The sequence below is a fragment of the Melospiza georgiana genome, chromosome 1 (genome assembly GCF_028018845.1).
Source record: "Melospiza georgiana isolate bMelGeo1 chromosome 1, bMelGeo1.pri, whole genome shotgun sequence".
Lineage (NCBI taxonomy): Eukaryota > Metazoa > Chordata > Aves > Passeriformes > Passerellidae > Melospiza > Melospiza georgiana.
Window position 1 is genome coordinate 131,064,289 of NC_080430.1, and position 25,660 is coordinate 131,089,948.

The following is a 25,660-nucleotide window of genomic DNA, read 5'->3' on the forward strand; positions in this document are numbered from 1 at the left end:
CGGGTGGGGCCGCCACCGGCTCTGGGCGTGACCGCGGAGGGGGAAGGGAAGGTTCGCGCGCGCCCTCGCGCTCCGTTGCCATGGCGCCGCTTGACGTCACGGACGGCGCGCGGCCCGCGCGGAGCGGCGCGGTGATTGGCGGAGACGCCCCGTGCGCGGCGCCGGGAGAGGGAGGGAGGGAGCGAGCGAGGCTGCAGCGCCGCGAGCGCCAGAGCCGCACAGTCCGCGCCGGCCGCCTGCCCGCACCGACGCTCCCGTGCCCGCCCGCCCGCCCGCCGCGCACAGGTAACGGGGCCGCCGCCCAGAACCGGCTCCTCTGGCTCGCGGCAGTTGGGAGCACTGAGCGGAGCGGCCGGGGGACATCGCCCTGCTCCCCCCGGCGCGGCTCAGCGGGGAGGGAACAGGTCGCGGGGGCCGCTGCGCGGTGCGACGAGGGCCTTTCTCCGCCGGGGAAAAAGAGGGAATCGCCGGCGGAGGGGGCGACAGGTGAGGGCGACCCCATGCCCGCAGGGAGGGCAGTGCCGCCCCCGCCGGGTGGGGGCCGGGGTGCGGGCGGCCGGCGCTGCCGGGTGTGGTCTCCGGCCGGGAGCCCTGCCCGGGCGCGGAGGAGTCGGGGCGGCCGCCCCTCGGCCGCTCTCGCTTCCCTCCCTCCGCCTAGCCCCCCCCAACCCCCCCCCATCCTCAACGCCCAGGCCTTCCCCCCCCATCCTCCCCGCCTCGGCCGAGGGGTCCGGGCGAGAGCGGCGGCTCCCCCGGGACTGGAGGGGGCTCCTCCTCCGCCGCTCCCCTCCCCCGCGCCGAATCCCCCGGGGATGGACCCGCGGGCTTTCCCTATTCCGGGGCGGGGACGCGGCATCCTTCCCCGGGGGCGCTGGGCGGAGGGGAGCGGGATCGGGGCGGGCCGGGCTCCGGCGCCCACCCGCCGTGACAAAGGCGGCGGGCGCGGCGCTCGGTGTCCCCGCGGCGGGCGCGGCGCAGGGAGGGAGGGAGGGAGGGGCGGCCGCAGCGCCCCGGGGCCGCCCGCCCGCCCCGCCCTCCGCTCCGCCCGCCCCCGGGCCGCTCCATTTTCTGCTGTCACCGCGCTCGCCGTGCCGGAGCCGCGGCAGCGCCCAGCCCGCGGGGGCGACAGGCGACCCGCCCGCCCGGGGATGCTGCCGCAGCAGCCTGCGGTGCCCCGAGGGCTGGCGGCGGGGCCGGCATTGCGAGTACGTTTGGCCTGGTCACGGCGAGCGGTAAATCACCGCCGCCATACGGTTGCTTTAAAATGGCTCCTTAACCCCGCGGCGCGCGGTGTGGGCGAGCTGTTGAACGGGCGTTCGTTCGGCAGCCAACGCTCGGTTTGTGCCTCCCTGCTGGGGACGGCGGCCGTTAAAACTTGCAGTTACCTGCAGTGTTAAAATGTGCTTAATTTATTCCCGAAGACGGAACATAGCCCTGCCATTGTTTCTCCTAATGTCATGTATAATGGCAAAAGTGGTTAAAAATGAAAATATTTGATTGGGGTGTGGGGAACATACAGAAATGGATAAAGTACTCATGACCAAAACTGGTTCATGCTTTAATAATCTTGTTAAACTTTAAAGGATAATGTATCCGCAAGGCACATTATCAATTCCTCCAGATTATCAAGTTAGGATACACAGAAGGGTGGGGAGTCAGGGAGAAGTATTTTTTCTTCCTCTGTCAAAAGAAATTCTCAATACCTCTGTTTAGCAGAGTTTCATTTTTTAAATTTTTTTTAAGTGCCGATAGGAGAGATTATGAAGCATTTCTGAACAGTTGTGCTATCTGAAATACTGATGTTGACGTCTTATTTTTAAGTAGTAAAATTTTCTTTTGTTTGTGAAAGTACAGCCTCCCGGGCCGAGCAGCAATACCTGACACAGAACATCCCATAATGGGGATTCCCATTTTGGCAAAGGGAGTTAGCATTGTGAGAAGGTGTACAGCTCACAATTGAGATATTTGTTGCACTGTGACTTCTTAACATCCAGTGTGGGATTTAATTTGCAGATGTTTATATGAAGTACCTCTGCATGTAACCAATTCTGTTAAGGCTCAGAATGTTCCTTGGTATTCTTTGTCCAACCTTTATTGGGTTGTCTCCTGTGGAAAGCTTACTATTGGATGTTTTCTTTGTCAGTTTTGCTGCACTGATAATGTAGTCTTACGAAAGAGTGGTGGCAAGAATTAGGATAATTTTTTGGCATAAGATAGAAATTATTTTGTTTTGGTTCACCTTTGGATGCTTTTGTTTGTGTTTATTAAAATAACATACTTCTGAAAGTTTACAGTTTTTCATGAGGAATCAGTGGCTCTAACTCTCTACTCCATGTGTCCATGTGTTTGAGCAGCCAGTGCTGCTAGTATGCCCTCTGTGCTGGATTTCAGTTGTACCTCTTACAGTTCCAAACTAGAGAATACACGTTGCTCTGCCGATGAAGTTAAAACGCCTTTGTCCTTGACCAATGTCTGAATAATGCCTCACTATTTTTCCTCTTTAGAAATATCAACATGGATAAAAATGAGCTGGTGCAGAAGGCCAAACTGGCTGAGCAGGCTGAAAGATATGATGACATGGCAAGTTGCATGAAATCTGTGACTGAGCAAGGAGCTGAGTTGTCCAATGAAGAGAGGAATCTTCTCTCTGTTGCCTATAAAAATGTTGTAGGAGCCCGTAGGTCATCCTGGAGAGTCGTCTCAAGTATTGAACAAAAGACGGAAGGCGCTGAGAAAAAACAGCAGATGGCTCGAGAATACAGAGAGAAAATTGAGACCGAGCTAAGAGACATCTGCAATGATGTGCTGGTGAGAAATAATGAAACTGTTGATCCATTTTTACTTAGAGTTGCAAAGTAAATGGTGTTGGGCCTCTGGGACTATTTCTAGTCTGTCAGTAAAGCTGTGGTCTCCTGTGCTATTTCTGACAATAAGGTTTAAAAAAAATGTCTGAGTTTTTCTTTCCCTCTAATGTGCTGCTTATTTATATACAAATTATAGTTATGAATGCTAATAAACTTGGAGGCATGTAGAAACATTATTGTACATAAAGTAGTAGAATTTATGAAAGGTTAACATATTTCCCTGAGACTGAACTGTGTACAGGTGTAGTTTGGGAGTTTCTCCCCCCCCCAGTGCCCCTTCCCCTTTAATGCAGTATTTGTATCCTAAGATCTCTTCAATTTCTGCAATTTTAATATGCTGCTGTGGTTGTAAGAGGTAGTTCTTACTCTACGGAAATTGTGCCCCTCCCTGGGTAAGATGATGTAATGTTAGTTATGACTCAGCCGTGCAGAAAATTGCTTGCAGGAAGAGGCAGTAGAAATGCTGTGATACCTGCTTAAACTTAAAATTTTTTTTGTAGCAAACTCAAAGGGTGTTCAAGTTAGGCATTTTCTGAGACTTGTAGTTATCTTAATATGTGCATGTGTACAGCAAGCAACACTGTATTTTCACTGGGAGGTTGGTTTATGAAATCCAAACCTCTTCCAAATGCTTATTCCGGATTGTCAGTTTTTTTCAACTGCACACTCCTGTGGTGCTGCAGTGAGCACACAGGGAGCAGCTGTTCAGTCCTACAGCCGGTTGTGAGGTAGAGGGTGTGTCAGCAATGGAGTTGTCCACTGCACTGTGGATGCTGCTGGCTGTCATCCCATATGTGACAAGGGATCACCTGCCGGTGACAGAATGACATGCAGCATGAGGGAATGTTAAATAGCTAAGTGCCTGAAGGTCTGATACCATGTGAATGTTAAGATCAATGAGAAGCATAAATTTTGCTTGATGTGTGAGATAACTAAATTATACAGGTGGTGATAGCTTCTAGAAGGCTGGTTCTCTAAGGGTTTGTAAGAGTCAGCATGGAGCCTTGGCTTCCAGTTCAGGCTGGCTGCTATGGTTATTGTAACACACCCAATTTTGTATGTTTTATCTCGTGTAAGGATAGCTCTTGTAACTTCTACTCTGAAAATAAAATGCAGAACTTACTCATAGGAAAGAACTGATTTACTAGTACTTGCGTTGTAAAGTGGTGGCTCATCTATTCAAGCCAAGGAAATGAGGATCATTTGGCATCAAATCTGGCATTCTAAATGGTTGTTATTTCTTTAATTTTTTTACTAATGGGAAAGTTGGGGTGGGGGTGGATGCTTACAGTTTAGGGTCTGAAATTTCTTTTGTAAGCTACATTTTGGTTTAAGAAATTATTTTAATTAAATCTGGGCTTATAAACCTTAGAAGAATTTAGTGTTTGCAATTAATTTTTTTGTCTGATAATGGGAACCACGTTAAGGTGAAACTAGCTTTTATTGTGCATGCTAAATACAGAAACTAAAACAAAACCCAGCTTTTGAGTTTGCTGCAACTAGAGTGCCTGGGAGGGGAGGAATATGGGTGGAGAATCTTGTTAAATCTTGTGAATCTCAAAATGGACTTGAATTTCTCTTTGTGTTAATGAGACATACATAATTCAAAGAAGTTACTGTTCTTTGACAGGCAACTATTTTTAAGAAGCTAATGACTGACTAATTTTTAACATCACCGGTCCAAGTTTTCTTAATACATTAAAGAAAAATTACTGTCCAGAAGAAACAATGCCTTAAGCAGTGATTAGCAGTAATAAAACTACTTTTTTAGACTTGCATTTAAAAAGAAAAAAATTACAACTTTTGTATTCAAATGATAGGATATAAAAATACTTTTAAATGACATGTGCTACCTTTGATGTTGCCAATTGCTTTGAAGATTTAGATTTATGTTTAAAACTATACTCTTGTTTTCTTTCTTGAAGTATTCTATGCATGTTCATTCTTACCTAGAAATGTGGGTGACTATTGCTTTAACAGAGTAAACAAAGAACTGTGGTAAGATTCATTTGTTTACCATGAACACAGGAGTCTGTACAATGCTACATGCAAATGTAGAACTAGGGTTTGGTTTAGTTTTTGGGGTTATTTTCAGAGGAACTCTGTCACTTTTATGCAGCATAAATCTAATCTATAACTGTTTACAGAAGTGAAAAGTGGGGCTTACCCAATCTTAATTGGTGTGATGTATACCATTATGTAATAAGACCTGAGATGTTAAACTTTCAAAGCTTTTAATCATGAGCCTTATGAATTAGAGTACAAAAGCAGCTCTGCAACTTCTGTATCTTTTATTGAAGCTGTGGCTCTGAGCTGTTGTTGTGTCTTCAGTTGTCTGCTAGTGTCTTAAGTAATGTTTAATGCTCCGGGGTGTTACATCACAGCTGAGCATGACTGCAGTCCTAACTTCAGTGTTGAAGGGAGGAAGGCAATTTAGAGAATGTGTTTGTGACTAGAAGAGTGTGGCCAAAGCTGGCTCCTCTGCAGCTTCCTGCTCTCTTCCCTCATTTATTGGAATGAAATCTAGTGTACTGGAAGAAATAGCTCCTCTAATCCTGTAGATACCAAATATACCAAACTCCACCTGGGCTTTGTTTCCATCTCTTCTACTAATTTACAGAGAGAGTAGGAGCAATTAATGACAAACTTCTTGCTTGCTTCATCCCTGACAAACTTCTTTCTTGCTTCATCCCTCTTGGGCCCAATGATAAAAGTTTTAATAGTTATGTGGTCAGGTACAAATGTTTGTTTTTCTCCTTTACACTGTCCTTTCAACAGGAAAAGACAGCATCTGCATCCTTGCCACTTCCTGAGTCTTTTTTCTTCAGCCTGCCATGTAGTACATCTACAACTCTACAAAAGAGTTGAGCTCATCCTCGTTTCCTGCAGCCTCAGAGTGCTGCTGTACGAAGAAGAGACCTCTTAAATATCTTGTTCCAGCACCAATTCTGTCAGATATGCATTTAAATATCTTAAAGCATAATATAACCAGCTCTAGTTTGGAGTTGGTCTGGTAGTGCTGGTAAAGATCAAATAATTATGGCACATTGAGTGTAGTACAAGTTCCTTGCACTGTGGCCATGAAGAGTATATTTCCAGATTCTTCAGTAGTAATGCAGTGTGTGTGATGCTCTGTGTAAGGAAGTACATTGCCATACTTGAGCATCTGAAAAGTGCTTTGAGTATTATAGAAAATTTCCAATTGATACAGGAAATTAGGCTTTAGATAAGTACTTTTCCTCATGTTAGCTAAGTGTGTGCTTCAAGTTCTGTTTCAGTTTTTATAGTAGAAAGGAGGGTCTGTCTAAAGTGCCAATATAATGATCTATAGTCAACTTTGATTTGTCATTTCCATAATAAAAATCGTTATTAATATAACAGGTGTGGATTTTCTTTAAACTGCTGTTAGCAGAGAAGTGAGTTGTAACTGAAGTGATTCAAATTAAATCTGCAGTAAGCTGAGTTTTTCAGCTAACAAGGGTTCTGAAATACAGAGAAGAATGGAGAGGTCTTTGAATAGCTAACACCCTGTACTGCATGTATGTTAGATGTTCTCAAGAGCTCTGGTAGCTTTCAGGAAGTCTCTTACATGAGCCAAATGTAAACTAATAGTTGAAAACATGACTGGCTATCTGTGCATTAGTATGGATATAATTGCAGACAGTTGCACTCTTCCAGGCTGGCACATCCTGCAGCCATCCCTGCATGTGCTCCAGGTGCACAGTATGTGACAGTTCCCACGTCCTTGCCCAATGCCCAGTCTTCCCAATCCAAGTTCACTGCAGAAATGCCCTAAGTACATCTCCTCTGGCAGTACCCAAGCACCCTTTCACCATTTCTTTTCCCTTTTAGTTGTTAAGGTCTGGAGAACTTGTGCAAACCTTGGCTGCCCTTCAGCCTTCTGGAGTTACTGTTACATATTGGTGCTGCTCAGCACTTTTCCCCCACTCCTTTCCTGCCAGAAAAGCAGCAGGTTAATGGTGTTGTTTAGAACTGTCCAGTAAGATGAATTGTTTGCTTTCTTCACTACATTATTTTTTCCAAATTTCACCTCAGAAGCCTAAAAACGTACTCCTTGTGTGCTCATACTTGTGACTTCTTTGCACTTGTTATGGATGCTTTGCTTTTTAGAAGTGGTAATTGTGAGAGCAGAAGGTTCAGCTGTATCTCAGATTAGTGACTTTAGGTTTACATATCTTTTTTATGTATGTTGCTTGAGAGGGGGAGTAGAATGTTTAGTAACCTGTCACGGGGCTGCAGTTCACTGGGGGAAGGGGGTGTAATTCCATTCCAAATGCATCTAAATGGCTTTTTAAAGAGCATACCACAGAATTAATGCCTATTGCCATTATTCTCAAATTACTGTGGAACTATTTTCTATTGCCTGCAAACATCTAATAAGTTACTCTCTTAAGTTCTATAAAATGTTTAATAATTCTTAATGATAGGGTTGGGAAATTTGGTCTTCTCTCCTACAAGAAGCCCTATGTTTTTTGACATGCACATGTGAGAATTGTCTTTTTAAAACTCAGGCACTGCATGCTCAGTGTGTCCTCCTGATCGTTAAAGTGCACAGCTAACCTGTAGACTGAGGTTACCACAAAACCTTCTTGCTATGATATCTGCTGCTAACAGAAAATTGTGTTCTGACTGAAAATCGGTACCTTCAGTTCTGTGATTCCTTCAGGCTTGCTTAATTTTTTATTTTTTACTGCACTTTGTCTTTGAGTTCTGTGTCATTTTTTTCAGAAAAAAGGGGAGACATTTGTAGAACCTTCTATTTGCAGGAATGTCAGTCAGAAAGGGGTGATTAATGTGTTGAAATCTGGGAGTTAGGTGCCCAGAAGAATTGAGGTTAGAAGGGAGGTCACTGTGTTCACCTCTGGTTAGAACGGATCTAGTTTGATCACTTTGCTCAAGGCCTTGTCAGTGACATTTTTATAATCTTTAAGCATGGAGATTCCACAGGCTGTTTTAATATTTGTTCATGTTGTTAAGGAAAGAATACTTGTGTGGAATCAGAGCTTCTCAAGTTCCAACTTGTCTGCTCTCTCCCGTGATGTCACTGTAGACCTGAAGGAAGAGTCTGGTTCCACCGTCTCTAGGCAGCTGAACACAGCAGTAAGATCTGCTGGAATTCTCTGGGCTGCAGAAACCCATCTCTCTGTCTTGCCTTGTCCCTCATGGGCTCCAGCCCCATAGTCCCTTCAGTATATCTTTGTTTTGCTTGTGCTGTGGAGCTCAAACCTGGACATGGAACTCAAGATGTCATCTCAAGTTGTTAAAATTTGCGCTAAAAGATAGTTATTGGTAATGTGTTAGTGACATCTGTAAAAATATGTGAGTACTCTGGTTCACAAATGCTTCTGTGAATGAGCTTTTATATATTGCAGAGCAAAATGTAGCCAGGATTTGCTGACTTAGAAGAGTGGTTATAATTTAAGCTTTTGTCTAACTCTACAAGCCTGGCTTTTTCAGTGAGGGTTTGGTTGGTATCATTGCTCATATGAATTGAAGGTAGGAAGCAGAGGCAATTGGTATCAACCTCATTATTTCACTCACTTCCCTGATTGTAGCTACACCCTTTAAGGTTTGGGGTTTTTTTTGGCTGTTGGTTTTTTATTTTGGTGTGGGTTGTTGGTTTGGTTTTTGTTGGGTTTTTTTTTTGGTTGTTGTTGTTATTTGCCTGCAGTGAAAGCAGTGCCTAAGCTAGACTAATTTCCTTTACTTTTGTGAGTGATTAGACTGTTGCAAAACTGTTGAATCTTTGATAATTAAATCATCATTCATGGATCAGTTTAAATATGAGATTACTTGTGTTGTTTTTAATTTATTCTAATCTTAGCAAGAAGGGCATCCATAATGTTGACACATATATTTAATGCTCCCATTTATCATAAAATCAGCTAAGGTGCTCGGCATAAATGCAGCTACTTCTTACATTAACTCTGCTTGCACATTTGTAAACACATATGTACATGTATCTGCATCCTCTTGCATTTATTGCAGGTAGGAGAAACCTTTATTATAACCACTAGCCTGCTGTACTAATGTCATTTGGCATTAATGTTTAATAATTTGCTTTGATTTACAGTAAAAAGGTACAGAGTGCTTATATTGTTCAAAAGCATCAGAGTAACAACTTGCTTTATTTGACAGCAGCCTTCATTGTTCAAGTACTTTATGTACCTACTGCTGATACTCAGTTCTAAACAGCAAAATAAAGTAAGTTGATAGCTTAGTCACCTGTGACAGGTAACTCTTCATCTTCTTTGTGCTGCTGAAGGAAGAACTTCATTGCATGTACTTAAAATTTTGTGAAGCTGATAATTGCATTTGTTTCACTGGTTGGTTGCTTAGAAATCTAAGAAGCAGAAACACTGCATTGCTGATGTATCAGCTTCTTGTGCATGTGGAAACTGTTAGTGATAGAAACATAAAATTTAGAATATGAGCAGAGTTAGTGCATTATCTCTGCACATCTGTACAGTCAAATGCTGCACTGTCTCTGGTTTTATCTGGAAACTTCTGTCTCATTACCCCACACGTGACAGGAGTGCGTTTCTGGAACAGATTCTCAAACACTTTACTTGTACTCTGCTGTGGGCACACGTCAGCTCCTGCCTCTGAAGCTGCTTGTCCATTCAGGCAGTAGTTGACTACCATTTTTAAATAGCTTGGGAAAGCTTGTGCTATTGAAGTTGATTGAACAGAATTAAGATTGTGATTATTTCTTAAAGTTTTTTTTTTTAACTGGATGTTAACTTTTGTGCAGTCGATTATTTTTCTTGAAAACTGACAGAAGATTGGCAGTGCCTCTTCAAAGGGAAGTAATAAAAAAGTCATGTTCTGCTGAGACCAACAGTAAATTCTTTTTATCAGATATAATATGTTGGACTCCATGATCTCAGAGGTCTTTTCCAACCTACTTGATTCTGTGATTCTGTAAGGCATCTCACATGAGGCTGAGAAAAGTTTTCAGTTGTTGGTGGTAGGGTTTTTTTCTGGATATTACCCTTTGTGATTATGTTACAAAAGATTCAACAAAGGTAATCTGATCTTTCAACTGGTCATTTTCTCCTAGTACAGATTAGGTTTACATTGCTAAAATGGCATTTTTCCTGATAGAATGTTTTTATTAACACTGTATGTATAGTGAGCCCCTAGTCAATCCATATTCTACTTCAGGAGGTTTGAAATCTGCTCAGAGTGCGAGCTGCTAAAAGATAAATGGCTCCTGCTTCTATTTCTGAGCAAGGATAAAAAGTGTTGCATCATATTTATGGGGAGTTTTATTAGTATTTGTTTAGAGACCAAAACTGTGGAGTCTTAAGAAATGTTCTGGTTTGGAGTACAGCTGCAATAGCTGTAGCTGAGACCTACATCCTGGGCAGAAATTCTTAACCAAGTCAGTTGGTTTCGGTTTTTTATTATCTCAAGTTTCACAGAGGATGTTGTGAAAGGAATAATGATTGATGCATCTGGTACCATTTTATTTTGATGCAAGTCCCCAGTATTCAAGAAGCAGTTTAATGAGGTGGTGCTGAGAAAAAAAGGCCCAGGTAAAAATTACATACTGACTTTGATCCTCAGTGGAAACTGTTTATTAAGATCTATAGCGATGCATCAAAAATATTAAGACTTTAATCCTAATGTTTTTCTATTAAGTGTCTTTACAGCTGCTGCCTTTCATATGACTTTCCTCAGAGTGGGTTACCAAATTGGGGAGGTATTTTTACCTGTGCTTCAGAATTTGATTCCCTCACTGTCATGTTTGTTACGCATGCTTTGGTAGAAAACAATAAGGATTAGCAGGAAACACCTGAGGAATCTTTTGAATTATCTCAAGAGTGTATCCTGATATAAGGCACACTTGCCTCCCTTGCCATAAACACAAATTGGAAAGCAAAACAGTGGAAGAAACTAGCTAATAAAGGGCATGGTGGTCTGAGTTGGGGAAGGCAGATCTGCAAAGGGAGCTACGTGTGGCTGTAAAAGTGTGAACTGAGATTCTGCTCCTCATTGCCTCAGGTGCTGTGTGCTTCTTGTCTTGCTGACCAGTGGTGTGTCCATGCCAAGCACCCTGTATGCATTTTTGTGCCTACATCTGCTTCTAACTGACTTGTATCTCTCTCCCAGCATGTGTCTCAGCATGAAGATGATTTTTCAGGGTGTTCTTCCATGTTTCCTTCACCTGCCCATAGTGATGCTGCTTTTGTTCTCTTTTCTAAAGGAGCACATTTAGACAGGTTTACTAGTACTTTTCTGTATAAACTAAAATTTCTTGCCATTTTTTCTGTCATATGGGATTTTCTTCTGTCCATTAGTCCTTTTAGATCTTTTTTCAGTTACCGTCTTGCTACTCAGACTTCATTTCCTCTGCTCATTTCCTTTTTAGATCTTCACCAGATTGACTACAGTGAAACTGCTAATCCAAGTGTACCTTTCTCCTGCTCTTAGCAATTCCACATCTCCCCCTATTGCATAAACACTGCAAATTACTCACAGTCAAATTCTTCCCTTCCCCTTTAAGATCCATTGTCCCAAATTCTGAATTCCGCTCCTGCTGAGGGTCGTGCTTCTCACTTCATGTCTTCCAGCCAGCCTTGTCACCTTTCTCAAACTTCTGCTGCTTTTTCTGTGGGCAGCCAATTTGATGGGAAGAAAGAATAACTGGTACTGAGAACAGGCTGCAGGCTGCTTTCCTTCTTCAGCAGATGTTTCAGCAGAGATCTCCAGTGCCTCAGCAGCCACTAATAGTGACAGCTTTTCTTGTCCTTCATGAATTTAAAAAACAAGAGTTCTTCCATGTCATCTTCATCCCTATGTCATATACCATGGGTGGGGTGACAAGTGAGTTGAAGTTCAGCTAGTACTCTTGTGTAATTCATTCTCAAAATTAGAAAAAGCATAACTATTGTTAGGTGTCTTTTGATACTGAATGAAAACAAAAAGACTACTTATTTAGTATACAAAAAACCAGGTTATTTCAGAGAAGAACTGATAGTATTTAAAGTACCTAAAGTTTATCAGTGTATTCTCTTTTGAGTTTTCCCATTCTGCACCTTGGTTCTTTTGTGCAAGAATAATATATTTTTTATTTCTCCTATAGTTGTAGTGTTTTTATTCAATTCAATATCTCAATAATTAATTTTTCCATATTTAAAAGTAAGGCTTCTCATTCCAAGTACTTTAACTGTGTATTATCCACTAATTGCTCCTACATTTTCCTAGAATCTGATGACTGTTCTTATTTTCCTGCTTGTCAAGAGGGAAATCTATAAATAGAAAATCGAGCTGTTGATGCAATCATCTCTAGTGCATTAATAATTATCTAAAGTTTCTAGGCAATAACATGTACAGAGACCAAGCCTTTAATAAAGAGAAATAAGCACTGAACTAGAAGCAACGAGGTAAAACTGAGCATTAAAATACAATTAATTTTATGTTCTTATGGTGGATTTGGGAATATATTTCTGGCCCACAGATGTCATTTGCCAAAGATGCAAATGCTTTTAAAACAAGAGTGGTTTTAGGCTTCAAGGAAAGGACTCTTCAAGTATTTGTGTTGGCTTCCAGTCTTCAACTGCAGGGCTCACCACAGTTGGACAGCTGAAGCATGTCCACTTGCAGTAAGAAGCAGGCAGAATTTTAGGAGAAGGTTGGCTATTGGGGTTTATTGGTAACTACTTGTTAAGCTTCTTTCACATTCCTAAGTCTGATAACTCTTAACCTTTCAGACTTGATCTTGCAAAACCACAGGAGCCTTGATGAAAAGCCTTTCATCAAAGTGGCTCAAAATATGATGTACTTCATGTTGCCAGCTGTTGACTGTATCCTGTTCAGGCAGTAGAATATGTGTAAGAATGAAAGAAGTCAATCTCTCTCCAGTTTAATGTTTAAAATAAGCCAGGATTGAAATTCACCATCAGGATAATTCAAGTTGTGTGCTGACAGTGTCTGGTATGTCTTTGGAGACCAAGACTTTTCTCTAGTACTTGCTGAGGGTGAGGGAATGTTCCAAATCCTGCCAGTGGTATGTGGGCACAGCTGACATCATCTGAGTTTGAGTGTGTTTGTTGGCCAGTGCAGAGAGGCGGAAAGCTGTTGGCTTCGTCATAGCCAGAATTGCAGGTGTGAAGTGCTGAAGCCTGATCTTTGAACAGCCAGCATATTAGTAAGAGTTGATAGTGAGATTTAGTACATCTTTTTTTTTTTTTTAAAGTAATTCCCATTAAATGTTTCTGAAAAGACTTACAGAAAGTGCTAGAAGCACTTGTACAAGGTGTAGCAGGTTTGGGCTGAAAAGTGCTCTAAAATGCTGCTGGATCTGCCTAGTTGACTACTATGGTATGGTTTGTTTCACAGCAGTTAGATTCTTGCTGTCAAATTAAAAGCTCTGACAATTACTGCTGTCTCCTTGGGGGGTTTCAAAGGCAGGGACTGTTTAGTTTTGTTCAGAAAACTGTTCCTACCAGTTGCTGTAATTAACTGCCCATGTGTTAGTATATATCCAGCCTGGATGGGAGTTTCACATGGTAGCAAGGAACATCATGAACAAGCATGAGACCTTAACTACACATAATCTAATAATAGACATGGGCTGCTTGGACTGCAGTTGTCAGGGTGCTGTATGCATTGCAGTGATGCAGATCACCTAACTGAGCCAGTCTGGGACTAGCTGCTCCAGCTTCAGTGGCCTGCATGGTGATCAGCTCTATACTGATAAACACTGCCCTATCAACTCGTAAGGGAGACAGAAGGTGGCCATGTATTGCTGGTACTACATCAGCTGTGCAAAAACAACCTATCAACAGAACTTAAATACCTAGATATTCCTCCTTGTGGAAAAAATGTATCCTCCAGAGATGCTTTGCAGTTAAACCTTTTAGAAAAAGCCACAAGATAAACAGTATTCCCCATAAGCTGTTGTGTTGGCAGATAGAAGGTTAGTAGCTTCATTGGTCTTACCTGTCTGGCTTTCTGTAGTCGTACAGTGTCCATGCAGGTTATGCTTTCACAGCCACTCTTTTGGATAAATCTGTACTCTGAATCTTCAGGCTAACTTTAAAGGAGTGATCTGTGTCTACTTCTGCCAGTAAAAGAAAATAGATTCTGAAATATATGGACTAATACAAACAGAAGAAACTGAATTTATACGACCAAATAAATAATAGGGTAGGGATCTCCTTTCAATCATGTCACATGTTAGCTTTTAAATATTCACCTGCTTGCAGGGTTTATTGTTGCTGTTTATGAAGTATTTGGCATAAATAAAATTCTTCCAGAGATACGTGGCACACCAGTCCTACGTGTTGTTTGTGTAGAATAGACTCTTTCATCCAAATATGAGTAAGCTCCCAGTGCAGTTTGACTTGGAGTCTCTGCATTGGCTATATTCTGTGAATAGCTGTTCAAAGGGATTTTCTCAGTTCATCAGTCTTTGACATTCAGTATGGCTTTAGAACTTCTTGCAGTACAAGATTTACAGTGTTCAAGCTCATTTTGCCCTGCTGGTGTTGGTCTGTTTAAAAAGATAATTAGTAGTCTTCCCTCCTATCTGTCTACTGGTGCAATTCACCCATGCAGTTTGCAAACAACTTCACCTCATTTGTGATCTTAAGTGAAGTTTAAATCTTGGAGCTTTGTTCCTGCTGTGTGAATGAGTAGGGCTGTACATTTTAATCAAATGACCTTCTGTAGGGATGAGGAATAATTTCTCTGTCTGGAGTCACTAAAAATATTTTGGTCTGGCCAATTAATGGTGGATGCAGAAGAAGGGCAACTCCCCATTGTGCCAGAAGTGTAAGTTCAAACTGACACACTGGTTTAATTGAAGTCTCACAGACAAAAACTGATAAGGAGCCTTGTTCTCAGTAGTTGTCACTGGAGGTCCTTGGCACTGATGAAAATGTCATAGCAGCAAACCCTGAAGCTCTCTAGTGATGAGGACAGAGTGTGTAAGGAGCCACAGAGAGCTGAGGTGTGTGACCCATAAAGCTGCTGGCCTCCTGCTACATCCCAGCCTCACTGGGACAGAGCTGGCTCTGAACCCTTCTCCTGGCATGGTGGGATGCCCTCAGAAGGGTGCCTTTGGCAGGAGGCAGCTCAGCAGCCCTTTTGACTGTCTCCAGAAAAATACTTCTGCTGCTGACTGGCTTGTGTTGAGTTCCTTCTGTTGCCAAGGAATTGTCTCTGCTGTCATTTGGATGGGAAGTGAGGACATGCAGGATTTTTCAGTGTCTCCCTGTGTGGTTATAAAATGAAGCTATATACCAAGTCCCACAGTACTGAAAAGGCCTAATGTTAACAAATATATCCACTATGTTGAAGCCACTAAAGAAAGTCCACTTACAGGTTTTGTCTCATTGTAGCATAGGCATGGCTGAACCTTGTCTGACTTTCATGTCTGTCAGCCTGATTTCTTTATTATCTGTCTGCTGCAATAGAAATGAGAGAGATGCTGTGATGGATCGCTTCATTTTGAGGAGTTTCATGCAAGTTTGAGTTGACCGATAAATATTCATTATTCATATAAATGAATTAGCAGTACTTTGATAAAAGAAAACAACAAAAACCAAGACCAGACTTGCTCTTCTTGCTCTTTCTGTGAATTACAGTTTTCTGTAGCTTAATAGTTGGGCTGGTAGGCAGAGCAGGTCTCACAGGTGTCCATGTCACAGTGCAGTGGTTGCAGCCTATCCCAGCAGTGTCCTGTGAGACATTCATTTAACCTGCTGGATGGATTCCTTGAGAGGAAAGTGCTGTTAAGCAGCCATCATTCTGTAAGCTGGAACTAAATCAGTTTTTCTGTTTCTGTGGTATCCTTGGAAGTAAAAGCTAAAAAAGTGAAGCAAAACTGCAATATCTCTCATCTAATTTATACGGGAAAAATGGCCAAAAATCTGTACTAAAGCCTCTTTTAAAAATTATTCTCTGCATAGCCTTCACCAAATATATGTAACAGCCTTCTGATTGAATTCTGACTATTCAGGCGTGCTGTACCTTTTTTGACTTTTAAATAACTGGCTTTTCTTTTAGAGTCTGACTTCAAGCACTCAATATCACAAAGTTTGACAAGCCTGTACCTTAATTTGACTGAATGTGTTGAAGCTAGTGATTTTTTTTTTTTCATCATAATAGAATTCTTGCTAAATTACATGACTGCCTCAACTATGTTAACTTGCTATGTTAACAAGCAGTTAGAATAATCTAGAAAAACCTGGTCTTAAATGTCAGCCCATGGGGAGAATTTGGTGGAGTGACTCTAGAGAGTTACTTTGCTTTAGAAGATAATGGAAATACCTGTTAGGACAGCACATAAAGTCAGATAGAAGTGCTGCAGAGCTGAATGTCAGATTGTTAGCTGTCTGGAAATGCAAGAATACAGGTTCACCTTGTGGTTTCTTGCTGGGAATGCCAGTGGAGCATTAAAGTTAATGGGAGCTGGGCTAAGGAAGCTTATTTATTGCCTGTGTGTGTAAAATATTAGGTCTCTGATTTGGTGACTGATGATATCAAATCCTTTTATTGTATCTTGGGGATGCAAGCTTTCTTCCATGGTATACCCTCTGCCCAGAGTCTTTGGACTACCTTATTTCTGCCAGAGTTCTGTATAGTGATTTATAAAAAGCCATCCTTTGTTCATACAAAACTCATCTGCTAAATTGACACAGCCTCCTTCTCCCCATCAAGGCACACAATGCAGCATTCTTTTTAAATCTAGAATTGGAATCCAGAACACGTTCTCTAGCTGACTGTGTTATGTAGGATGTGAAGAAAATAAGCAAGAAGTGAAGCTGTCTTGACTTTGAAATAAATGGAAATATAATTGAATTGTTGGTTCAGCATATGTTCAAAACACTGTGTTCTTTGTTTCCCTTTTAGTCTCTGTTGGAAAAGTTCTTGATCCCCAATGCTTCTCAAGCAGAAAGCAAAGTTTTCTATTTGAAAATGAAAGGAGACTACTACCGTTACTTGGCTGAGGTTGCTGCCGGAGATGACAAGAAAGGTATTGTATGTCACCTTGTAGATAAACATTGTCCAGTTAGATTGTTTTTGGTGGGGTAGTGACACAACCCTCATTTTAGAGTAATTCTGATTTGCATGTAAATTTCTTTAGTAATAGGCTTCCTGTTTTCTGAAGGAATATCATAGATTGTTGGGTTTCACATGACTTACAGAAATGTTCACGTATGTGCTGATGGAGGCACAAAACCGACACTGAGGCACAAAATCTTGAAATTGTCTCCAACTTCCATATGCATGTATCTGGTTTACCACTGAAGCACTGGTTTATGCATTTCTGTCTGGCTGAATCTTAGGGGTTTTACCTCTTAATCTTGCCATTCTTCCTGCATTTCTACAGAATATAAGAAGTCTGCATAGGTTCAATGAGCAAAGATACTAGAAACAACCTGGAGGAGAAAAGGTTTAATAAAATTAATCTTACTGTTAGGAAAGTTTCTTCTGTAAACATGATAATGTCCAAATGTATTCTGTTTTCTCAAATTTGTTATATTTTCATGTAAGCTTGTAACAATTGTAGGTAAGTTGCTTTCACCTAATTTTAGTTTAAAAAGTTAATATTAGGTACTCATCATATTGAGTTCCTTTCCTGCTGTGGTGGGAGCCACCCTGACAGCATTGCTGCCTCTGTGCAGAGTCCCCTTCAGTTGAGAGCAATGCATTAGCAAGATGCAGCTCGCTGCAAACAGTGCCAGGCTGTTTCCTGGAGCCACTTCAGGGCTGCTGGCAGTGTGCCCTGAGGAGCAGCACAGCAGCACAGAGCCAGCCTGCTGTGTCAGACTGCCTTGGGCTGCCCTGGGGATGCAGGAAGCCACAGGGGTGAGGAGTGCTGGGCTGTGCAGCCGCACTCTGCCCTCAGCAGCACCTGCAGCCCGTGGCTAAAGCCCCCAGTGTGCGCAGAACAGCGGCTGTGGGACCCCACACTAGATTGAGCCTGGCAGAGATGTGAAACAGACATGGAATAATTTCAGGGGGATAGATCTTTACTGGCATGTGTTATATCCACATTACACAGTGAAGCCCAGTTTTCCCAGCATGCTGGATAATAGGGAGTTACACAGAGATCCTCATACTTAGTATGTAAGGCTGGATTTGATTTCTGAGTTTACTGCATGCAAACTGAGCCAGTCCTAGTGACTGCGGAATTGTATGTGTTACCAGTACTTTAGATCTGTTATACAGAGTTACCATGTTTTCCTTTGGTAATTTTAGTCATCTCTGTTCAAATGCATAGGAGGTACAATATTTTGAGTCCCAAAGTTTCTTTTTCTATTGAGGATTAAGTAACAGGCTCTAAAATTAGACTGTGAAAATCTTTGTTTAAAGTGCTTTTAAAGTCTATTTTTATTTAACCCAGTCTCCTGGCTGAGCAGTGTGTGGTGGGTTTCCAATTTTTCAATTCATCCCCCTCCAGTGTTTCATGTCACATGTTTTTCCTGTATGTGTTGTCTGTGACCTTGAAGAAGAGCAGTTGATAACTGCAGTGTAGGAAAGAATGGCTTTTGAGTTGGAGCACTAAATACAGCAACAATATAAAGCTCCCAATAGTAGGAATTGGATTTTTATCTTCATAAACCACATTGTTTATTTTATCGGCTGGGGCTTCCTTACGGCAGTCTAGGAGACAGGAATGCCAAGCAGGTACCTCACTCCATTTTATCCTTTAACTTTGGAGCTGCACTTCCTAAAGAATTCAAGGTTAAAACCTTTTTAATACTGTGTGACTGATTTAAAAATTAACAGAATACATCGAATTATGCACTAAGTGCTCTGAATTGTAACTCAAAAGGTAACCTGTTTTCTCAAATAGGGAGAAAAAATACGCTTTTTGCTTTGAAATTATGTTAAAGAAAAATTACTAGAAAATAAAATTCCCAGCTTCATTTCCTGAAGTTAGTTGTTTTTCATTCTTCTTATTTTGCCTTTGATAAACAGCACCATTTTCTAAGGCTTTTCCATTGTGAGAGGAGTTAAACATTTCTCACAATTTCTAAATTTACTTGCAGTAAACCTAGTTCTTCTCAACTGCAATGTACTAACTTCTGGTCATATTCCACATTAGGGCATCTCTTTAATCTGAAACATTCCATTATTAGTGGTGAGTGCAGAGAGAGCACTGTTGATGAACTGTGCAGTGCATGTCCTCACTCTTCCATGTGGAAGAGAGCAATGTGATGCTTTAATTTTTGTAACTATCTAAAGGTGAACAAATGGTGATTGCATAGACATCCTGAGTATTAGTATTCAGTTGTTTTCAGACTTGGAGTCTGAAAACTCCTTACTTAAATCCTGCTGTGTTTTTGAGTCTACCTTATAATTCTTTGTTTTTGAATCCGTGTGACTACACTGTTGCAGACATCAGGCTGGTTGCATTTCTGGTTTGATCCAGAAATGTTAGGGTTGGAATCCATTTTGCATCTGAATTGGATGACTTTCTGCCCACCTTTTTCTCAGATGCTGGTGGAGAGCTGAGGAACAAGTGCCCCTTTGTGCTCAGCATCCAGTGGCTCCCTGGCCCCTGCAGCCTGTGGGCTGTGTTGGGCCGTGATCTCTGACTTGTGCAGGCAGAACCTGCTCTAAGGTCGTGTGCCTTCAGTGAGAAAGGAAACTGTTGTTGAGCTCTTCAATCTTCATATACACATTGTGGTTGCTGGTTTTTGCCAAGTCTTAATAACTTGTACAACTGAACCAGTTAAGAGTGACGAGAGATTGATCTCTAAAATAAGGGACCCAAATTATTAATTTTTCTCCCTCAAAGTTTATAGGTACTGGAACTTCTAAGTTAGGTAAAAATGCTTTCCATATCTGCACTGGAAATAGAACTATGTTGGAAGCTTTTTAAAAATACATACTTAATTTGATTTAAGGTATGCCACACCATCTTTGCCGAGCAGTTTGAATGGAGACTCATAGATGTCTGTTTCTGAAAGGGTTCAGCATGACAGGCAAAGGTCATCAGTGTTTCCTGTGACTAAAATGTGGCTCTCTAATGCACTGCAGTGTTTAAAGACATTGATAGTGTGGTACTGTATCAAGTATGTGGTGGGTTTTATCTTCAGTGCTACAAAACTGCTGCAATCATGTAAATACAAGTAGTCACAGGGCATTGGGAAGAGACTCAAACCTGTATTTTGGTCAGTAACAACTTCCCTCCTTTTTAATAATTTGAAAATGTAATTTAATAAAATTTTTATTAAATAGCCACTTGTTAGGTGAAGTGCTCTTTCACAGGCGTTCACTCCTGACATGGTTTCTTCATGCAAGTGTGAACACAGTCCTGATTGTATCCTGCATACAGTGCATGAATTACTGACTTTTTGTGGGTTTTGTTTGTGTTTGTTTTTTCCCTAAAGGGATAGTGGAGCAATCACAACAGGCATATCAAGAAGCTTTTGAAATCAGTAAAAAGGAGATGCAACCAACACATCCCATCAGATTAGGTCTGGCTCTGAACTTCTCTGTGTTCTATTATGAGATTCTCAATTCCCCGGAGAAGGCCTGTTCCCTTGCAAAGACGGTAAGTCAAAGAGGGGGAAATTCCATTGAAATTATTTGCATAACCTTTTGTCACATGGCTAATGGAGTTGTTTGTTTTTATAACACTAGGCTTTTGATGAAGCAATTGCTGAACTTGATACATTAAGTGAAGAGTCATACAAAGACAGCACGCTAATAATGCAGTTACTGAGAGACAATTTGACAGTGAGTATCATCAAAGTTTGCAAATAGATTACAGAATTGGTCTTCTGGCACTTGAAGGTGTCCTTTTTGTTCCTGGCCATGGAGCTGTGTCTGTCACTCAGAAACAAGTCTATAGTACATCATCCTTCTGAGCTAAATATTTTTCCTACCTAGTTCGTTGGGTTTTTTTTTTCTTGTTTTGCTTTGGTTGTTTTTGGTTTTGTTGTTTTGGGGTTTTTTTTGTCTATACTAAAATTAACATGATTTCCTGACAAATTGACCACATTTTCCAGATTATTTTATTCAAGGAATCTAGCATGTTTAAATGATGAGTCTGAACTGTGACTATCAAACCCACTACCCAGTGTTAAGCAGCATTTGAGAATACAGTTTCATTTGCCTCTTAAAGCTTATGTCAAATTTCATATAGCTTATTCTGCATTAAAGTATCTGCAAGGAAGAGATTCTACATGAAAACTGGAAACAAAGCTAGCAAGTCCATTTAAGGACTTGTGGTTTAGAGGTTTTTTGTTTGGCTTTAATTTTGGTAAAGCTGAAATGGAAATTGATGTTAGCCAGGCTATTTCCATGGCAGTTGTAACATAACTGTCTTAATTAATTTTTTTTTTCCTCCTTGGACTCACAGCTGTGGTGTAAGTTGTCAGAATAATCAAAATCTGCATCTTGTGTGTGGGATTTTTTTATCGTACTTTGAACTTTAAAACTGACAAAGATAAACATCTAAAGCAAATGAAACTTAAATGTGAGCAAACACGCAAGAGTGTAATTAGATGGCTTAATTCACTCCTTGATCTGTGGGGAGAAGAGCTGCAAGCAAGAAATTAAAAAATAAGAAATATTTATTGTTGCCTCATGTAGCCCCTTGTTAACACTTTGTGCTTCTGATATCAGAGACCTTTGCAAAATAGCTGCACTGCTTTAAAAATAACTACAAGTAAAATTGTGCAGTTGTAAAAACCTGGAGTTGCCATACTTTCTGCTTTTGCATCTAACATTTAATTTCTCTTTTGTTTTGAGTGTTTTCCATGGGAATGGCAGCTTAACATTGCTGCAAAAACTACTTGTTATTGTTCCATTTGTTGCTTACAAAACAAATGGAAGTGATTTCTCAACCTCTGTATTGGAGACAGATAGAGGGTTGGCATTGCTCTCAGTGTCTGTGTACTGTCCCCTTGAGTGGGATTGCTCAAGAGCTGCCCTCTGAATGAGTGGTTTTGAAAGAGGAGAGAAGCTGACTTTAATTGCTAACTTCCCAGTAAAAATAATGTAAAGGTTGTCATAGCAGTTGGAAAGCAAATTGTTTCACGCAAGAACAGAAGTCAGACTGAGCTACTATAGTGTGTGAATTAGGGTAGTAGGTCTGAAAATTGATGTGAGCTTTCCATTGCAAGGAGAAAGCTGTAAACAGATGCAAGATTCTATAATCTTAAATGAGTGATGTGTCTTGCCTTAAATGCTTTGTGTGATCTGTACGAGTGAATTGATTCCATGTTTATCCACAACTACTTGAGGTAGAAAATAACTTTTGATATGTGTATGACTGACAGACTACAGTGAATTTCATAAATATAAAAAAGGTCTGTTTTGCTAGTTATGCAAGTGGTGAAGTGTGAGGTAGGTGGGCTTTAGACAGAGATTTAGCATGTTGATCAGTTCTGTTTAGTTGCACTTTCCTCAGTTGTTGGTTGTCTTACCTCGGGTCTTGTATGGCTAAAGAAGTGTTCATTCTGTGGAGACTGAAGGCAGAAAAGTGTTCAGAAGGCTGTTTAACATATCATCAAAATCTGTTTTACTGGAATTGCTAGGTAATTTCTTTGCTGTGTTATGAAATTTTGTTTTCTTTTATTAAATAAAAGGCAGTCCTTCCTAGGCATTTCCCTCCCACTCCGAGCAGATTGGTTAAACTGATCTCAGTGTCTCAATTGGTAAAATTAGTAATGCCCCTTTCTTAGTACTCAGGCCCTTTTGTGTTAATGAATGTGCATTTTGGATTGGACATGAGGCAAATTTTCATCACTAAAAGGGTTGTCAAGCAAGGTGGCCCAGGGAAGTGTTGAGTCACCATCCCTGAAATTATTTAATTTGTGTAGATGTAGTATGTGGACTTGGCAGTGTTTAAGGTTGGACTTCATCATCTTGAACGTCTTTTCCATCCTAAATTGCTCTTGTGACTGTATTCTAGGGGTGATGATTTAGGATACAAACCTCTGGTTTCTGAATTCTGATAAAATATGATAGAATTGTTCTTATTAATTCTCCTTACAAGAATAGCACTGAATTCAGGTAATCTAGTAATACAATAATGTACTAAAGATTGCAGGGCAGGTCTAGAAGCAGACTATTGGTGTGCTGTTATCTTCAGTAAAATAGCTTGTTGCTTAATGCCTTCAGCAAGGAAGAGTAGGTGCAGATGCCATGCATTATGTTCAGAGCAAGGACAAGGCTACTGGTCTTGTACAGGTTTCATTGTTGCCTTCTGCTCCTCAAAGCATGAAATGTTTCTGAGGATAGATTTTAAAAATAAAGGCATTCTGTAAAGACTTCATTGGTACAGGACTGTCAGTGAAGAGAATGGTTGGTTTTACCTTTTACCAGCTTATACTGTAGGGCATGAATCATTTGGTTAATGCTTCTCTAACTCCATAAAGTGAGAGATGACAAATGATATTGGGCTGGGAATAGCTTGGAAGCAGCCAGCATGGAGATAATTTGGTTCATGAAATAATTTCTTGGCACTGACTGTTACTCTGGAACTGATGCTCAGTTTCCTTAGCTGGTACTTAATCTTGATATATGGTTCCTTAGTATGATTTTATGGAGCTGAAAATAACATTTTGTGCATAGTGCATGCTTAGCCTGATTTTCTTCCATCCTTGCCCTGCCTGCCAAGTTGGCAGCTCAGTGTTCTGAAAGTTGCTAAAGGGGAGCACAACTAACTGAACAGAGCCAGGGGATAGAGACTTTTATGAAATATTTTGGGCTTTAAAAAGACAGAGAAAACCTTCATATGCCTGTTCTGAAGAAAAAGTAACATTTGCTGTAGCACTGGATGTGGAGAGATAATTTTGCTGAAGCTTTACCTTCAGATAGGCATGTAAAACTTGCTTGAGGAGAAAGAAATTACTGTAAGTTCCTGATTCTCACTTACCTGCTCTGTAGGCCTGATTCTTGCCTGCTTGTTAGTTGTATTTTAGTGAGCCCTGTGAGTTTGATACTTGGGTTTTCACTGTTCATAAACTTGCTCATTAAATGCAGTGTAGGGGGTTGGGTTGCCTAGAACTGAATTTCCATCTTCCATAGCCAAGAAATGGATTCATGTTACTGTGTGCCTTATTTTTCTCCACAGTGCTTAGTAGAACCTGTTAGAAGTTGCTATTATTAAGACATAGACCTTCTTTCTAAATATTACTTACTAATTATTAGTAATAAATGTATAATAATGTACCTGTTACTCTGTTTTCTTTCCTAAACAGTTGTGGACATCCGATACCCAGGGAGACGAAGCCGAAGCAGGAGAAGGAGGGGAGAATTAACCAGCCTTCCAATTTCCATCTGCCTCATTCTGAAATTTAAACAGTAGACCATTTGTCATCCATGCTGTCCCACAAATAGTTTTTGTTTACGATTTGACAGGTTTATGTTACTTCTATTTGGATTTCTATATTTCCCATGTGGTTTTGTTTAATATTAGGGGAATAGAGCCAGTTAACATTTGGGGAATTTATCTGTTTTCATCTGAGGTGGCCAATATAGGGTTGTGAAATTTTTATACAAGTTTTACATGTTTGGCATAGTACTTTTGGTACATTGTGGCTTCCCACAAGGCCAGTGTTAAAACAGCTTTCTATGTCAGGCAAAGATGACTGCTTGCATATTGGTCTGTCACGATGGAAAAAAGGGATAATCAATGTTGCAGCCACAGGTGTAGTTAGTCTGAATATCCAAGCTGGAGCACACATGGCTGTGAAGAAACTGATGTCCCATAGATATTGCATGTCAGGGGAACATGTGACATCTGTGGAATATTCCAATCAAGTGTACATCTTTGATTGCAGCTGAAGTGTTCCTTAAGGCAGTTTGATAACCCAGTCAGCTTTCTCTAGAGAAGGACAGAGAAACGGTTCACATTCCATTATTTGTAAAGTTACCTGCTGTTGCTTTCATTATTTTTGCTACACATTTTATTTGTATTTAAATGGTTTAAGCAACCTAAGAACAAATGTACAAGTAAAGATGCAGTAAAAAATGAATTGCTTGATATTCATAATGACACTGTATATCGAGCACAGCAGTAAAACAAAAACCCATGTATTTAACTTTTTTAGGTTTTTTGCTTTTGTGATTTTTTTTTTGATACTTGCCTAACATGCATGTGCTGTAAAAATAGTTAACAGGGAAATAACTTGAGATGATGGCTAGCTTTGTTTAATGTCTTATGAAATTTTCATGAACAATCCAAGCATAACTGTTCAGAACATGTGTATTAAGTTGATGTAAGTGGAATAAAAGTTTTATGAATGGACTTTTCAACTACCTTGGGTGTAGATTTCATGTCATCTGTCTTCCTGCACCTTTAAGAGGAATGGCAGTACTAGACAGAAATTCAATATGAAACTGTATTTCTGTTATGGAAATTTGTAATACATATTTAGGTATTTAGTCCATTTTAGGGAAGTTGAGATTGAATACCCTGTATCTGATTTTAAGATTGTTCTAATTAATTAGTTTAGAACTTTTAGGTTGAGCATTCTGTCTGTTCCTGACTGGAGCTCTGGAGATACCTTAACATAGATGGTCCCCAGAGTTAGAGCAAAAGGCGCTAAAAACTTCTTTAAGAGCTGACTTTTGGAATAGTTTTATTTATTTGGAAAACTCTTGCTTGCTGCTGTTGTGTCTTTAAAGGAGAACTGAGCGGGAGCTTCTGTATTGTCCAGAGGTTTCAGACATTAGTTCAGTTGGTGGAAAAGTTGGTGGAAAAGAGTGATTAAGCAATGATGCTCTTGCATTCCCCATCCCCAGGGACGTGTGCATCCATGGTATTCAGACTAACTACAGCATTTGTGGAT

General features: G+C 40.8%; 1 protein-coding gene across 2 annotated transcripts; it reads left to right on the top strand.

Annotated features, from left to right (window-relative positions):
- Positions 1 to 208: 208 nt before the first annotated feature.
- On the top strand, positions 209 to 25,127 carry YWHAZ (tyrosine 3-monooxygenase/tryptophan 5-monooxygenase activation protein zeta). 2 transcript variants are annotated; one of them, XM_058029960.1, is made up of 6 exons: positions 209 to 285; positions 2,505 to 2,808; positions 16,752 to 16,875; positions 20,246 to 20,409; positions 20,499 to 20,594; positions 24,068 to 25,127. In XM_058029960.1, the coding sequence occupies exons 2-6, from the start codon at positions 2,515 to 2,517 to the stop codon at positions 24,125 to 24,127; spliced, it is 738 nt and encodes a 245-aa protein (XP_057885943.1). In that variant the 5' UTR covers positions 209 to 285; positions 2,505 to 2,514; the 3' UTR covers positions 24,128 to 25,127. The 2 variants fall into 2 exon arrangements, with proteins under 2 accessions (XP_057885943.1, XP_057885934.1); XM_058029951.1 differs by lacking the exon at positions 209 to 285 and adding an exon at positions 378 to 486.
- Positions 25,128 to 25,660: the final 533 nt, after the last annotated feature.

What these genes read in the sequence shown, in the direction of transcription:
- YWHAZ (XM_058029960.1), top strand. Translation starts at nt 2,515, where the DNA reads ATGGATAAAAATGAGCTGGTGCAGAAGGCCAAACTGGCTGAGCAGGCT. An exon ending in TGCCGGAGATGACAAGAAAG is followed by an intron (nt 16,876 to 20,245) that starts GTATTGTATGTC and finishes TTTTCCCTAAAG; the next exon opens with GGATAGTGGAGCAATCACAA. An exon ending in CCTGTTCCCTTGCAAAGACG is followed by an intron (nt 20,410 to 20,498) that starts GTAAGTCAAAGA and finishes TTATAACACTAG; the next exon opens with GCTTTTGATGAAGCAATTGC.